The sequence below is a fragment of the Hylobates moloch genome, unplaced genomic scaffold, assembly GCF_009828535.3.
Source record: "Hylobates moloch isolate HMO894 unplaced genomic scaffold, HMol_V3 SCAFFOLD_15, whole genome shotgun sequence".
NCBI lineage: Eukaryota > Metazoa > Chordata > Mammalia > Primates > Hylobatidae > Hylobates > Hylobates moloch.
This window is the reverse complement of record NW_026652290.1, coordinates 29390638-29403957: the sequence shown is the minus strand read 5'-3', so window position 1 is coordinate 29403957 and position 13320 is coordinate 29390638. Positions and strand designations below refer to the sequence as shown.

The following is a 13320-nucleotide window of genomic DNA, read 5'->3' as shown; positions in this document are numbered from 1 at the left end:
CCACTTTCTCCTGCCTTGTCTCTGCCTAATAAAATGTGTCTCAATTCCGCACACATGGTTCCAATGTTTTACACCTGCCATTTAGCATGGACCACTTTAACACCTCAAAAAGGCCTGTGGAGGAGCCTATAATCATCAAGGAGGAATTCCCAGAATACAAAATAGCACCAGCAGCTGATGACAACTCTAAAAATTAAGTTTGTGTAATAATGGGGGTGAGAAGAGATCATAAGGTTATGTAAATAAGGTGAGGTTTTGAGTTCAAAGGAATTCTCTGGTATTTTTCTGTGTGTGTACACATGCACCCACACACGTGTGTGTATATGTGTACAGGCATATATAAACACTTATGCCTATAATGTGTATATATGCATTACATATATGCACATTCACACATCTTTATGTACATAATACATATATGCATATATAAACACTGATGTACAAACACATATGCACACATCTATATATACACACATGTGTGCATATATACACATACATACATTTCATGGGGTGTGGAGAGTCACTTACAGGCTGCAGGGCCATAAGGCTTCCTGCTTGACTGATATTCATTAATGTTTGCTGAATTACAGCAAACCTTTGCTGTGCCCATCCTGTTCTTTATCATTGACCATTGCTCTCAGGAGTTAATGTTTGAACCTGGCCATAAAGGAATCAACAGCTGCTGACCTCTGGCCACTATTCGAAGGGAAGGGAGCCCCCTATAAAGCAGCCTACAGTGGACAGTCTGGTCGGCAGAGCTGCAGGTCAGTCGTGAAGAGGGAGCTCTATCACCACCATGAGTTTCTCCGGCAAGTACCAACTGCAGAGCCAGGATAACTTTGAACCCTTCATGAAGGCAATCGGTGAGCGCTAGGCTGAAAGGCAAAGCCGTGAGTCACATCAGTGAGGGTCTGGCTCTCCAGCAGTGGCTATTTAGGGTCCGAATGTTGAGATGGGGGGAGAGATTCAGGCTATATATACAAACTAGGGGGCATTTTACTGACTTCTGGAGTTATTTGCAGCGAGTGCTCACTGCACAAGGCCACCCCATAGGCAAGTGGAAAGAGCACTGAACTAGGGTGTGGTCTGGATTGATGGCCCTGTCGTTGGCACTTCGTTGTGTGATCCTATTCCTGCATTTATTCATTCTTCAAACAAACAGTGATTCAAGGCCAACCACACACTGAGCACTGTGCTGGATAGATATCAGGGAGACAGATAATAAAGGTAATAAGGCATTATCTTATCAGGGAAGAGAAGAGAAGAAATAAAGGTAATAAGGCATTCCCTAAGGTGTATGGAGCGCTGACTGTGCCAGGCGACTGTGCTGACCATGCGATATGCAATACCCCATCTATTCCTCGCCAAAAGACTAAGCTGGGTACCATTATTTTCCCACTTTACAGTTGATGCAACTGAAGCCTGGAAAGGTTTAGTAATCACAGCAAGGTCATGCAAGTAGGAAGTGTTTAAGTTAGGATTGGAAGCAGGCACTGGTTCTCAGAGACCCTGCTTTAACCCCTGTGCCTCCCGGGGTCACGTACAGGAGGATGTGGCTCACGGAGGGCATGGGGGGATGGCTCAGTGGAGGTAAAGAGAAGGCTCAGGCTGAGGCTTGGAAGACAGGTGTCTAGGGGACTGGGGGCGGGGAGCATGCTCCAGGCAGAGGAAACCCTATAAGCAAAGGGTGTAGCATGGCAAGGGAGGGTGCCAAGAATGAGAAGGGTGCCGAAGACAGCAGGGGCAGGGAGAGGAGGACCTTCAGCGCTGCTGGAGAGGGATCTTCTGCAGGCAAGTTATACCACCTCTGTGTCTCGCATCTCTCCCTCATGCAACAGAACCCTCTGTGCTCACTGTCCACCCACACAATTTTTGTGAACCTCAGTTTGTATAACAGCCTAGACAAGTTCTGAAATTGGTAAAGCTCTACCCCAGGGCAAGGGATTGCTGGTATGTCTTCCTCCAGAGCCTTGACTGCAGAGGTGGACACAGGCTTGCCTGGCACAGCGCCGCTTTGTGTGTGTTGGCCTGGCATGATTATCAGTAGCTCCCCTTTCACTCCCAGGAGGGACCTAGCTTGGAAGATCAACTCTCTGGTCACCAGGGGTATGGGGAATGAAATGCTCACACTCCAAGAACAAAGTCATCAAAGGAGGAGGGAATGAGGAAGGAGAGTGAGCAAGAACCATGGTGCTTACAAGGGGAATGGTTCTTCAGGCCAGAAGAGTGTCCTTTTTTATAAATTGACTGGCAAGATAGCAGCAGGCCAGGCAGGTCACTGTCCCTTCCTTCCTGAGGCCACAGCTCACACTGCTCACCAGGCCCCAGTGAGTTTCTGTGGCCCCTTGGGAGACACAGTGCCCTTCTCTGTCCCTGCATGTCATGTCGTTTCTCTCACCTATCTACCACAGTCATGAAACTCCCACCTCTGCCCATCTCTAAACCTCAGACTGTTTCCACCAGGTCTGCCGGAAGAACTCATCCAGAAGGGGAAGGATATCAAGGGGGTGTCGGAAATCGTGCAGAACGGGAAGCATTTCAAGTTCACCATCACCGCTGGGTCCAAAGTGATCCAAAACGAGTTCACCGTGGGGGAGGAATGTGAGCTGGAGACAATGACAGGGGAGAAAGTCAAGGTAGGAGGGCATCCCTTCTGCTGTCAGAACTTTCCTTGGAACCTGGCCCTGGGGCCTCATTCCTCAAGGCTCAAACCTCACAATTCCACCCACAGATACCATCTCTGAACCCACCTCCCATGTGGGAGAAGCAGAGAGACAAAGGCAGCTCTTAGGGAAGAATCTTATAGGGAAGCTGCTCTCCTCTTCCCAGGGACTGTCTGCGGGGTGTTCCAGCCCCTGAGCTCTCCCATATGGAGGATATGGGGGAACCAGGCATGCGGCAGGATTCTAAGTCTCAGGTTCTCCCAGGCCCAGTGCTCCTATCACTAACAGTCATCTAAGTAGGGTGCAGGAGTGGGGCAAGTGGGAGTTTCTGAAAAATCCTTAACTGAGCCCAAAGTCAACTGGCCTTCACTGAACCTAGAGCTGGTGGCGATAGGGAAAGACTTCTTGAAGGAGGTGCTGGCAATACCGAGTACCAGGGCCCCAGACAGGTGCTCAGAGCCTGCCTTCAGTGGTGGTCACAAAGTCTCTGGCTTCAGCCACCCCATCTGTAAAATAAGAACAGCCAACCTCCCTAGACTGAAGGCAGTGGCCAAGGAAGCATCACTCCTGCTGGGCACAACTCAAGGTGTGCAATGACAGCTAGGGTGTGGGCTGTGTGAGTGGTTGGCAGATGGTGGCAGGGGGATCCCAGCAATGGGAGTGCCCGTCTCCTCCTCCCTCTGAAACACTCCATGCTCTAGCAGCCGTCTTCTCTCCTCCCCGCAGATAGCTCTGTTCATTGGGCTGGGCGTGTTTGTCTTTTTATCTCTTCTGGTCACTCTTTATTTCTGCCTCTCCAATTAGAACATTACGGGTCAGGGTGATTTTAGGAGGAAAATATTCTTGATGTGCTCATGATCAAGGGATTTAACTATGGGCCTTTTCCAAATTTTCTTTTTGGAGGCAAAAATGTTTAATGTTGCCCAGGGTCTTCGGCTCCCTGCTGGGTTCCTGTCATCTCTTCCAGGATGTATAAGGGCTTGGAAGGAGGCCACAATAGGAAAAGTTAATGCTCTGGGAAGAATAATACATACCTGGTTGGGCAGGTGGCTCATGTCTACAATCCCAGCACTTTGGGAGGCTGAAGTGGAAGGACTGCTTGAGCCTAGGAGTTCAAGACCAGACTGGGCAACATAGCAAGACCTCATCTCAATTAAAAAAAAAAAAAAAAAGAATAATACATACCAAAGCAAAATATGTATTCTCTACTGGTTAATATTTGAATTTTGCCACTACCTCCCTCCATTAGCTTGGGAGAATTGAGATTTTACTTGATTTGATTTTAGAATTTGTATTTGGGGCCACTTAGGTGTTCCATGCTCATTTCTAGATCACATGCCATAAATTAAAGTTCTGACAAAAGAAGTCTTGACATTTTATTTAGTTCTTAATGCACCTCATTTCTATTTGGAGCCAGAGAACTGGAGGCTTGGGATCATAGGAACCAGAGCATTTTGGTTGTTATGAGCTGAGACCTGTGCAGAAGAAGCAACTTCATTAGCAAGGCTCTTGCCTCCCACCACCCCTTCCTCACAGGCCACCTCTCTGTTCCCTGCAGACAGTGGTTCAGTTGGAAGGCGACAATAAACTGGTGACAACTTTCAAAAACATCAAGTCTGTGACCGAACTCAACGGCGACATAATCACCAATGTGAGTTGGTGGTGCTCTGAGTGTGTGGCTCCCAGTGCTTGAGGGGAGAGGGGAGGTGAAGCATGGGGAGGGGCTCACATACCCTAATGCCACCCCTCCACCCTCCAACCCCCAAACTTCTTTCCTGTGGTCAGTATCCACCAGCACTTACTGAGGATCCATAATGTCCCAGGCAGTTTACACACATTATCACTAATCCTTTCTGCTCAGCACTAACCAACCAGCCACAGAGGCCTCCACCTGCCCTGCATGCCCAGGATGCTTCATAAATGCCTTTGCCCATTTAGCGTTTATAAAGAGAATCCCATTCCTGGTGATATTATGGCAGCCTACAAGCCTGGCACAGTCCAGTTATGCAGTCAGCCTTTGTGCCTGGCTGCCAGCCACATCCTATACCCTATTTGGGGGTGAATGGTGCAGTGTTTCTCCTGCAGGTGTGTCCCTCTGACTCTTCTTTGCCCCCAGAATATGCTTTAGGGAGTCACAGACAACAGAATACTGCCTCAGGGCGCAGTCATCACTCTGTTCAAATGGAAAAATTCTTAAACTAGAGAGAGTGTGAGCATCAACCACCCAATGTGCAGTTTCCACCTCCACCCCAGCACATTCCCAGGAGAGCAGGGGAGCAGGAGATGAGCTGTCCTGCAGTAAGTCCTGGCCAACGCCCTTTGATAGGCTCCATCTTATCTAATCCTCCTGTCTCCTTCGAGGGAGGCTGGATGAGGGATTCAATAGACAGGTTCACCTGTCCAAGTCATCAGCTAATGGTAAATGCAGGGCTCAAACCCATCAAGCAGCAACCATTGCATTGCTGCTGAAGCTAAGGGGCTCCTTTTCACCCTGATGCCATGGTATGTCATTCCAGCAGTCTTATTCAAGAGAACTGGCAGGGGTGGAGAAAACATCCTTAAAAACTCCAAAGCTGATGCATCCACTGTTTTTATATGCTTCATAGCTCTAGGAGGACAATTATGCACTACCCACTGCCTTCCAGGCTGTGTGCCTAGTTGTGTCCATGTACGTGTATCCTTGGTGCTCAACATGTATTTGGTGCATAGTAGGTACTCAATGAAACTTTGAGAAATTGGATCGGGCTGGTTTGGATGGTCTTGCTATAACAGACATTGATGTAGAAAAGAATTCAGTCAAAGGCAGGAGGACTTTCCAGGTGAGGAGGAGAAGTGACAAAGACTTGGCATAGGATTTTGGAAAACATTGCCAACCTGTCCTCCGGTCCTGCAGGAAACCAGATGAATTTTTGAATTGTTTCATATGCCAACATATTTGGTGCTGTTTTTTAAGCTTAATTTTGTTTTTTACAATACAACATCAGATGAACACTTCATAATTTCTTTTCTGGCTTTCAGACCATGACATTGGGCGACATTGTCTTCAAGAGAATCAGCAAGAGAATTTAAACAAGTCTGCATTTCATATTATTTTAGTGTGTAAAATTAATGTAATAAAGTGAACTTTGTTTTAAAAAAATGTCTTTTCTTCTCAATGCCTTTTCATTGATGGTGCTATTGCTCACCATATTCTCGTAAATATATTTTAGTAAACGTTGATAATCCACATGATCCACACTACCAGGTCAAATCCGAAGAGTAATTCCCTGCACACAAAACCCATGCTGTACACTCAGGTGTTCTGCCAGGAAAGCCAGGTGTGGCTAGATCTGCAGGAAGGCCCTGGAATGCCCTTTCCCAGTCAGGCACACGGGCAAGGAGCTGGAGCCAGAGGATGTGCAGTGGGGTGGCCTTGAGGATGCTCTCTGTGGGGACAGGGAGCAAGAAGACTGGGCAGAAAAGGAGAGCTATACCCACAAGCACAGCCGCAGTACGAGCCCACCAGCAGACAGGTGCAGAAAGGTCGACACTGACCCACCAAATAAACTTTTCCTCCTGTGGGAGGCTGAGCAAAGGGCTTAGTGAGAGGCACCAGAAGTGGACAGAGGAGGCTCAGTGGAAGTTCCCTCCATGCTATGGGCAGGGGCAGAAGGTAGGGGAAGGAGAGGAGTCCCTTCAACACTACTTTATGCCAAACTGTTAGGGGTTGAATTGCACTCCCCCAAAATTTATAGGTTGAAAGTCCTAGCCCCCAGTATCTTGGAATGTGACCTCATTTGGAAATAAGGTCGTTGCAAATGTAATTAATTACGATGTCATACCGAAGTAGGGTGGGCCCCTAATCCACTATGTCTGGCGTCCTTATAAAAGGGGGAAATTTGGACACAGAGACATGCATATGGGGAGTGTCCATGTGAAGACCAGAGCTATGCTGTTGCAAATCAAGGAACTGTTCGAAGCTGAGAGAGAGTCCTGGACCAGATCCTTCCCTAACTCCTTCAGAGGGGGCATGGCCCTGCTGTCCCCTTGGTCTTAGGTTAACGGCCTCCAGAATTGTGAGATAATACATTTCTGTTGTTTACGCCTCCCAGTTTGTGGTACAATGGCAGTCCTAGCAAACTAATAACAGTACTCATACCCCTCAGAGCTGCCATTTCTACCTTCATTAGACCTTTCAGCACCCAGAACTGTATGCAGACCGCAGTAAGCCTTGATGAATGACTGAATCGTTCACATTCCTCGTCTTCTCTTCCCACTTCTAGAGTTGAAACTATTACTTGTTACTTGGATTGTTTCCCAGGCCACCTGTAGCACCTCCCTGCCCCACTCTCACCTGCAAATCTCCAGCCCACAACAGCGTCCTCCTCCTTAAACAAGCCACCAACCATTATACATCCTACCTCACTGTCCAGCACATAACAGTTACACTCCTAAACCTGGCATCCAAGCCCCTATATCATGGGTCAGCAAACTTTTTCTGTAAAGATCCAGAGAATACATTTTCTCAGCTCTGCGGGCCATTTGGTCTCTGTCACAAATACTTAATTCTGTCATTGCAGTGCAAAAGCAGCCACAGCCAAATGGTGTGGCTGGGTTCCAACAGAACTCTATCAGCACTGAAATTTGAATTTCATATAACTTGTACACCATAAACTATTACTCTTCTTTTAATTTTTTGCACCATTTAAACATGTGGAAACCATTATTAGTTTGTACCTTGTATAGAAACAGGTGGCAGCCAGATTTGGCCTGTGAATTGAAAGGATGCTGACTCCTGCAACCGTAGCCTGTCCAACCGCTTTTAGTCTGTAATATACATTCTAATCAAACTAAACAACCTCCCATTCCCCTCACAATTCAAGCACCACTTGCTGTGAGATGTCTTCCCAAACTGCTCAGCTGAAAATACTCTCTCCCTTTCTCTGCCATTTTATCAGGACCAGTCTTTTCAAGGCAGCTCCTCCTGCCTCGCACTATTATTTTCTCCATATATTTGTTCTCCTTCTCTCACCTGAGTCTTCTTCTCAGCCTTGGGGAAAAAACAGATCCATTATTTGGAGAACTAAGGCAGACTGAAGGAAAGAGTTTCAGTCTGCCTTTAGAGAATGATATTACTTCAGTAAGAAGTCAGAGTCGGGAGTTACAGGGAGCAAGAAAACAACAGCACACTACGATATGCCATTCACAAAAGTAAACTCCAGATGAACTAAAAAGGTAAATAAGCCAGGCGCAGTGGCTCACGCCTGTAATCCTAGCACTTTGGGGGGCCAAGGCAGGCGGACCACTTGAGGTCAGGAGTTTGAAACCAGCCTGACCAACATGGTGAAACCCTGTCTCTACTAAAAATACAAAAAATTAGCCAGGCATGATGGCGGGTGCCTGTAATCCCAGCTCCTCGGGAGGCTGCAGCAGAAGAATTGTTTGAACCCAGGAGGTGGAGGTTGCAGTGAGCCAAGATGGCACCACTGCACTCCAGCCTAGGAGACAGAGCGAGATTCCATCTCAAAAAAAAAAATAAAAATAAATAAATAAGCTAAATAAATATGAAATGTTAGAGATAGATATGACTGTAGATAGCTTCCAATTACAGAAGACTTTTTTATACCAGATTTTTTATGCAAAAACCATCTAGGAAAAGATTAATAAATTTGACTACCTCAAAAATAAAAAGTTTTATATAAAAAAGGCACCATGAACACAGTTTCAAAAAGAGGTATGGCTTACATAACAAAGGTTAATAGACAGAATATAAAAATATCCCCCAAATCAATAAGAAAATCCACAAGTCAATGGAAAGGTGGGTTGAGGACATTAATAGACATCTCACAGTATAAAATATGTTTAGTCTTGTAGTAACGAGGGAGGAGGGATACAAGATGAGGTACCATTTAAAAAATCAAACTAGTAAAAAATTAAAAGGTTGCTAACACCTGGGGTTTATAAGGATGTGACGAGCTCTGCCTTTGGTGGTAAAGATATAAAGTGGTGGGCTGGGAGTGGTTGCTCACGCCTGTAATCCCAACACTTTGGGAGACTGAGGTAGGCGGATCACCTGAGGTCAGGAGTTCGAGACCAGCCTGGCCAAGAGACCAGCCTGGCCAATATGGTGAAACCCCATCTCTACTGAAAATACAAAAATTAGCCGGGCATGGTGGCGGGCACCTGTAATCCCAGCTACTCAGGAGGCTGAGGTAGGAGAATTGCTTGAACCTGGGAGGGTGAAGGTTGCAGTGAGCCGAGATCCCGCCATTGCACTCCAGCCTCAGCAACAGAGTGAGACTCTGTCTCAAAAATAAAATAAAATAAAATAAAATAAATAAATATATATATATATATATGTGGTGAACTCCATATGGAGCACCTTTGACAGCATCCATTAATATTTTCAATGTGAAGTCCCTAAAACCTAGCGAAGCCACTGTTGTGTCTCCTTTAAGGAGAGTTTACACACATGCACAAGAAGCATATAAAGGATGTAGTCGCCAAAAACTGGAAACAAATGCTCCTCAGTAAAAACTCGGTTCGATCAACTGTGGTACAGCCATACTCTGACATAACCTACAACAGAGTAAATGAATGAAGTGGATCTGTATGTACTGACATAGAAATATCTCTGAGACAAAGCACTTCTTTTAAAAAGTAAGTTTCAGAAATAATATTGACAGTATACTATCATTCAAATAAATGTTGTTAAAACACGAAACAAAATTATGTTTATACATCTATGTATGTGAACCTATAGAAAAAAAATCTGATGGTTGAATATCATTATCCAGAACACCAGATAATAGCCATTACCTCTGGGAACAGAACTGGTAGGAGGTCGAGAGCTTTTTGCATTATTTATATTGTTTGAATCTTCTGCAAAGAACTCATTTTGTGAAACTATTATTTTTAACGAGCAATACATTTTTTTAAAGGCAGATGACAAAATAAAAATATTGGGCATGAAGACATGGTTCTAGTTAACTAATCTGTAATTGTGGACCTCAGCTTTCTCTCCTGTAAGATGGGTAAGACAATCCCTTCCCTCGTGGCTTTCATGAGGAGCCCATGAAATGATGAAGCCAAATGCCATCCAAATAAAACACGTCATTATTTCCATTCTCAGATTCCTCAGGGGATGTCAGTTGGGTTTGATATTGAGATCGTTAGCAGAAACTGTGGTGCCCAGAGAAGTGAACCTCTGAGAGCAGATGCAGAGGCTCAAGGAGGAAAAGAGGTTTGCTCTGGCCCACCAAGCCGACAGAGAGTGGCACTGGGGTGCTTTGACTCTGGAGCCATGGGAGAAGAAAGTAGTGCAGACAAGATCTTCTCAGCAAAGCTTCCAGGGATCTGACAAAATTCCCAGTCTCCCCGCTAAAGGGGTTCTTCCCCTGAGAACATCTATGGGTTTTTGAGGGGATTGTTTGTGCTTTTTCCTGAAAAGGAGAATTAATTTTACATGTTGAATTTAGATTTTGTACAGGTGCCCAGAGAACTTTGGGCCGGAAGCCTGCTTAAATAAATGGAATAAACAGCTGTTGATGGTATGGGCTATTTTTACCTTAACCCCTCCCACACTTCGGGCCCCTCCACGCCTCCTCTCTGCCTGTCCTGTGGGCATCCCACCAGCAGAAAGTGCTGTTTCCCGGTGACAGACCATCGATTTTCAAAGAGCCGGTTTGGGTGTCTATATCCACACAAAAGTAGCCTTTTTTTTTTTAACTCACTGCCATTAGAGTAAGTACAGTGATTGGCGGGCAGGGGAAGAGGCGGGGTGCTGCCTAACTTAGTCCATGCTTTATCTTCAGAGCACTTTGTCTGTATACACTAGAGGCATGTTGACCATCCCATGATTTTGTAGCATGTCTTACTAGAAAAACATGGAGACGTGGGATTAAATGCATCTTCTCCACATAGCCTAGCCTCTTTCAGCCAAAGCAGGGCTGGGCAGTGTTAAGCCCTGAGGATACAGTGATCCCCGGGAGACTCACTGTCAGTGGGACCATAAACGCAACAGTGTCATCCACTGTGATGCAGGTAGGTACTAGCTCCAGCCCCTGCTGCAGACCGGGTAGGGGTGGTGCCTAGAAAAAACATCTCAGAGGCGGTAAGAAAGCATCCAAGGGTATTTGCTTCACAGGGAGATGTATATAAATGGGGCTTGGCAGAAGAGGAGGCAGAGAAGGAACAGAATCTCTACCATGAGTATCCTTTGACTCTAGCAATGAGTTTGAATTTGATCCTGAAGACAGTAGAGAATCATTGAGGGGTTTTAAGCTCTAAGAGTAACATGATACTAAATGGTTTGCAAAAAAATTATTCTGGGCCGGGCGCGGTGGCTCATGCCTGTAATCCCAGCGCTTTGGGAGGCCGAGGCGGGCGGATCATAAGGTCAGGAGATCGAGACCATCCTGGCTAACACGGTGAAACCCCGTCTCTACTAAAAATACAAGAAATTAGCCAGGCGCGGTGGCAAGTGCCTGTAGTCCCAGCTACTCGGGAGGCTGAGGCAGGAGAATGGCGTGAACCCAGGAGGCGGAGCTTGCAGTGAGCTGAGATAGCGCCACTGCAGTCCGGCTTGGGTGAAAGAGCGAGACTCCATCTCAAAAAAAAAAAAAAAAAAAATTATTCCGGCCACAGTGTCAAGGGCCAGTGAAAAGAACCAAAGCTGAACAGAGAGAGACAATTCAGAGGCTGTGGCAGTGGTCCAGGCAAGAGATGCTGGGGGCCTCAATCAAAGTGGTGCCCGTGAGGACGGAACATAGCAAAAGGTTTAAGCATATTTAGGAATTAGAATTGATGGGCTCTAGTTATTAGAAGTGGGATATGCGTTAGCAAGATGTATCAGTCAAGATGTATCAGTCAAGATGTATCAGCCGGAACTAAGGCACGCTGTGAGAATTTAATGAAAGTGTTAGAGTAGGTAGCTAGGTAGACACGAGCAGGGCAGGAGAGGGCCCCCCTACCAAGGAATGTCAGGTAATCATCAGGTGATGGTCAGGTAGTTGTTAAACTCTCTCTCTAAAATAATAGTTGGTCACAGCCAGCGCCAGGGAAAGGCAGTCTCCCAATAGATAGAAAATCCCTTAAGATGGTGGTCAGCAGCTTCCCAATAAGAGCTCAGGATGTGGGCAAGTGGGTTCAAGCATGTGCATTAAGAGGCAAAATGGCGGAGCTTAACTGATACACGACCTTCCTCTAGGAACCTTCAACTAGTGAGGAAAAAAACACCTCAGATGAGCATGTGCGCAACTCCAGTAAACACACTGCACATGCAGCCCCGCCCAAGCGCTGGCAGGCCACTGCGCACGCGGACAGCCTGTCCCAAAGAAAAATCAAGGGAGGAGAGACACAAAACCCCAGGAGCATGCCAACATATAAAACCCCAGGTCAAAGGTCAAACAGGGCACTTGGATCTCTCAAGTCCCCCGCCTGGCCCTCTTCCAAGTGTACTTTACCTTTCGTTCCTGCTCTAAAACTTGCCTCAGTCTTTCACTCTGACTTACGCCCCTCAGACGAATGTTATCCTCTCGGGAGGCAAGAATCACACTGCTGTGGACCCATTCGGATTTGCCACTGGTAACAAAAGGACTACTTCCAAAGATGTGGTTAGAGTAAAGGGAACCCATTAGGTAGCTGAGGCACCCAGCCAGTAACTGCAGGAAGCCACCACCACCTGTAGACCTGAAGAGACAACGCAGGGGACAGCGTTACCGGAGCTCAGGGAGACCTAGAGCCGTAGGACGACCACCCAATGGGAGCTGAACCCTGCTTGGGCAGTTGTGGGGGGTGTCCTTCTGCATTCCAGTCTCCTGCTGGTGCTTCTTATTGGTTAAATGAGAAAGAAGTCAGCCTTTCTGACACAAAGCAGGGCAGAGAAGAGTGGAGAAGGCCTGTGGGAGAAATGGAGAAAAACCAGCACAATGGGAACTCCTTCAGTTGCAAGGGAAAGAAACCCACCCAAATGGGTTAGGCCAAAAATAAAAATGGGGCAGGGGGAACATGGTTCCCTAGCTCATAGAACTAGAAAGGACAGAGGGATCCAAAGCTGAATAACAATTCAATATTTCTCCCTCAATACAAGCTGTGGTCTCCTGGGCCTCTCCACACAGCAGAGAGTATGATTGTCAGCACCTCCATGGTCACAAACTGAGAGCTTGCATTCCTAGAGAACAGCAAGGACTCCTCCTCCTCCAATTCAGAAGGGAAAGGGTTGCCCAACAAAGGTCCAATTGCCTGGCTTCAGTCACAAGCAGTATGGTTGGAGCCACCTAGTCCCAGATCCCGATTCAGCATACAGCTTGGCATTTGACATCGGCCTTCGCAGGAGTGTTTACACCAGGGAAATCAGCAAATGCTACAGATCAGGGCTCTTCTTCACATTGTTTTTAAATCTCTACCGGCACTCCATTGACTCATGGGCCATGATTGTGTGTCAGGAAATGCTGTGCTGTGACAGGTTCAGGCTCCATCCTGCACCAGCCTGTCCTGAACTGCCTCCTCAGAGCCTCCTGGTGCAGAGCAGTGTCCCTAGAGAAAGGGCTGGAAAGTGTCCACCAAGGCCAAATATAAGTGCCACTGATGGACACAAACCACATATCTAGAATTCTATCTGCTGCTTCAAATTGTAGTCCCCTGCACTGTCCCAGCTCTTGGCCATTCCCCAGAAAGG

The 13320-nt window shown here is 46.7% G+C and overlaps 1 protein-coding gene across 1 annotated transcript; it reads left to right on the top strand.

Moving 5' to 3' along the window:
• Positions 1-732: 732 nt before the first annotated feature.
• On the top strand, positions 733-5802 carry FABP1 (fatty acid binding protein 1). Its single transcript, XM_032177395.2, has 4 exons — positions 733-863; positions 2464-2636; positions 4222-4314; positions 5682-5802. Exons 1-4 carry the CDS (start codon positions 797-799, stop codon positions 5730-5732), a joined length of 384 nt encoding a protein of 127 aa, XP_032033286.1. The 5' UTR covers positions 733-796; the 3' UTR covers positions 5733-5802.
• The last annotated feature ends 7518 nt before the right edge of the window (positions 5803-13320 follow it).

Bases quoted from the DNA above. Each gene is read 5' to 3' on its own strand.
- FABP1 (XM_032177395.2), top strand. From the start codon at position 797: ATGAGTTTCTCCGGCAAGTACCAACTGCAGAGCCAGGATAACTTTGAA. The intron at 864-2,463 runs GTGAGCGCTAGG...TGTTTCCACCAG, and splicing joins ACCCTTCATGAAGGCAATCG to GTCTGCCGGAAGAACTCATC. The intron at 4,315-5,681 runs GTGAGTTGGTGG...TCTGGCTTTCAG, and splicing joins ACGGCGACATAATCACCAAT to ACCATGACATTGGGCGACAT.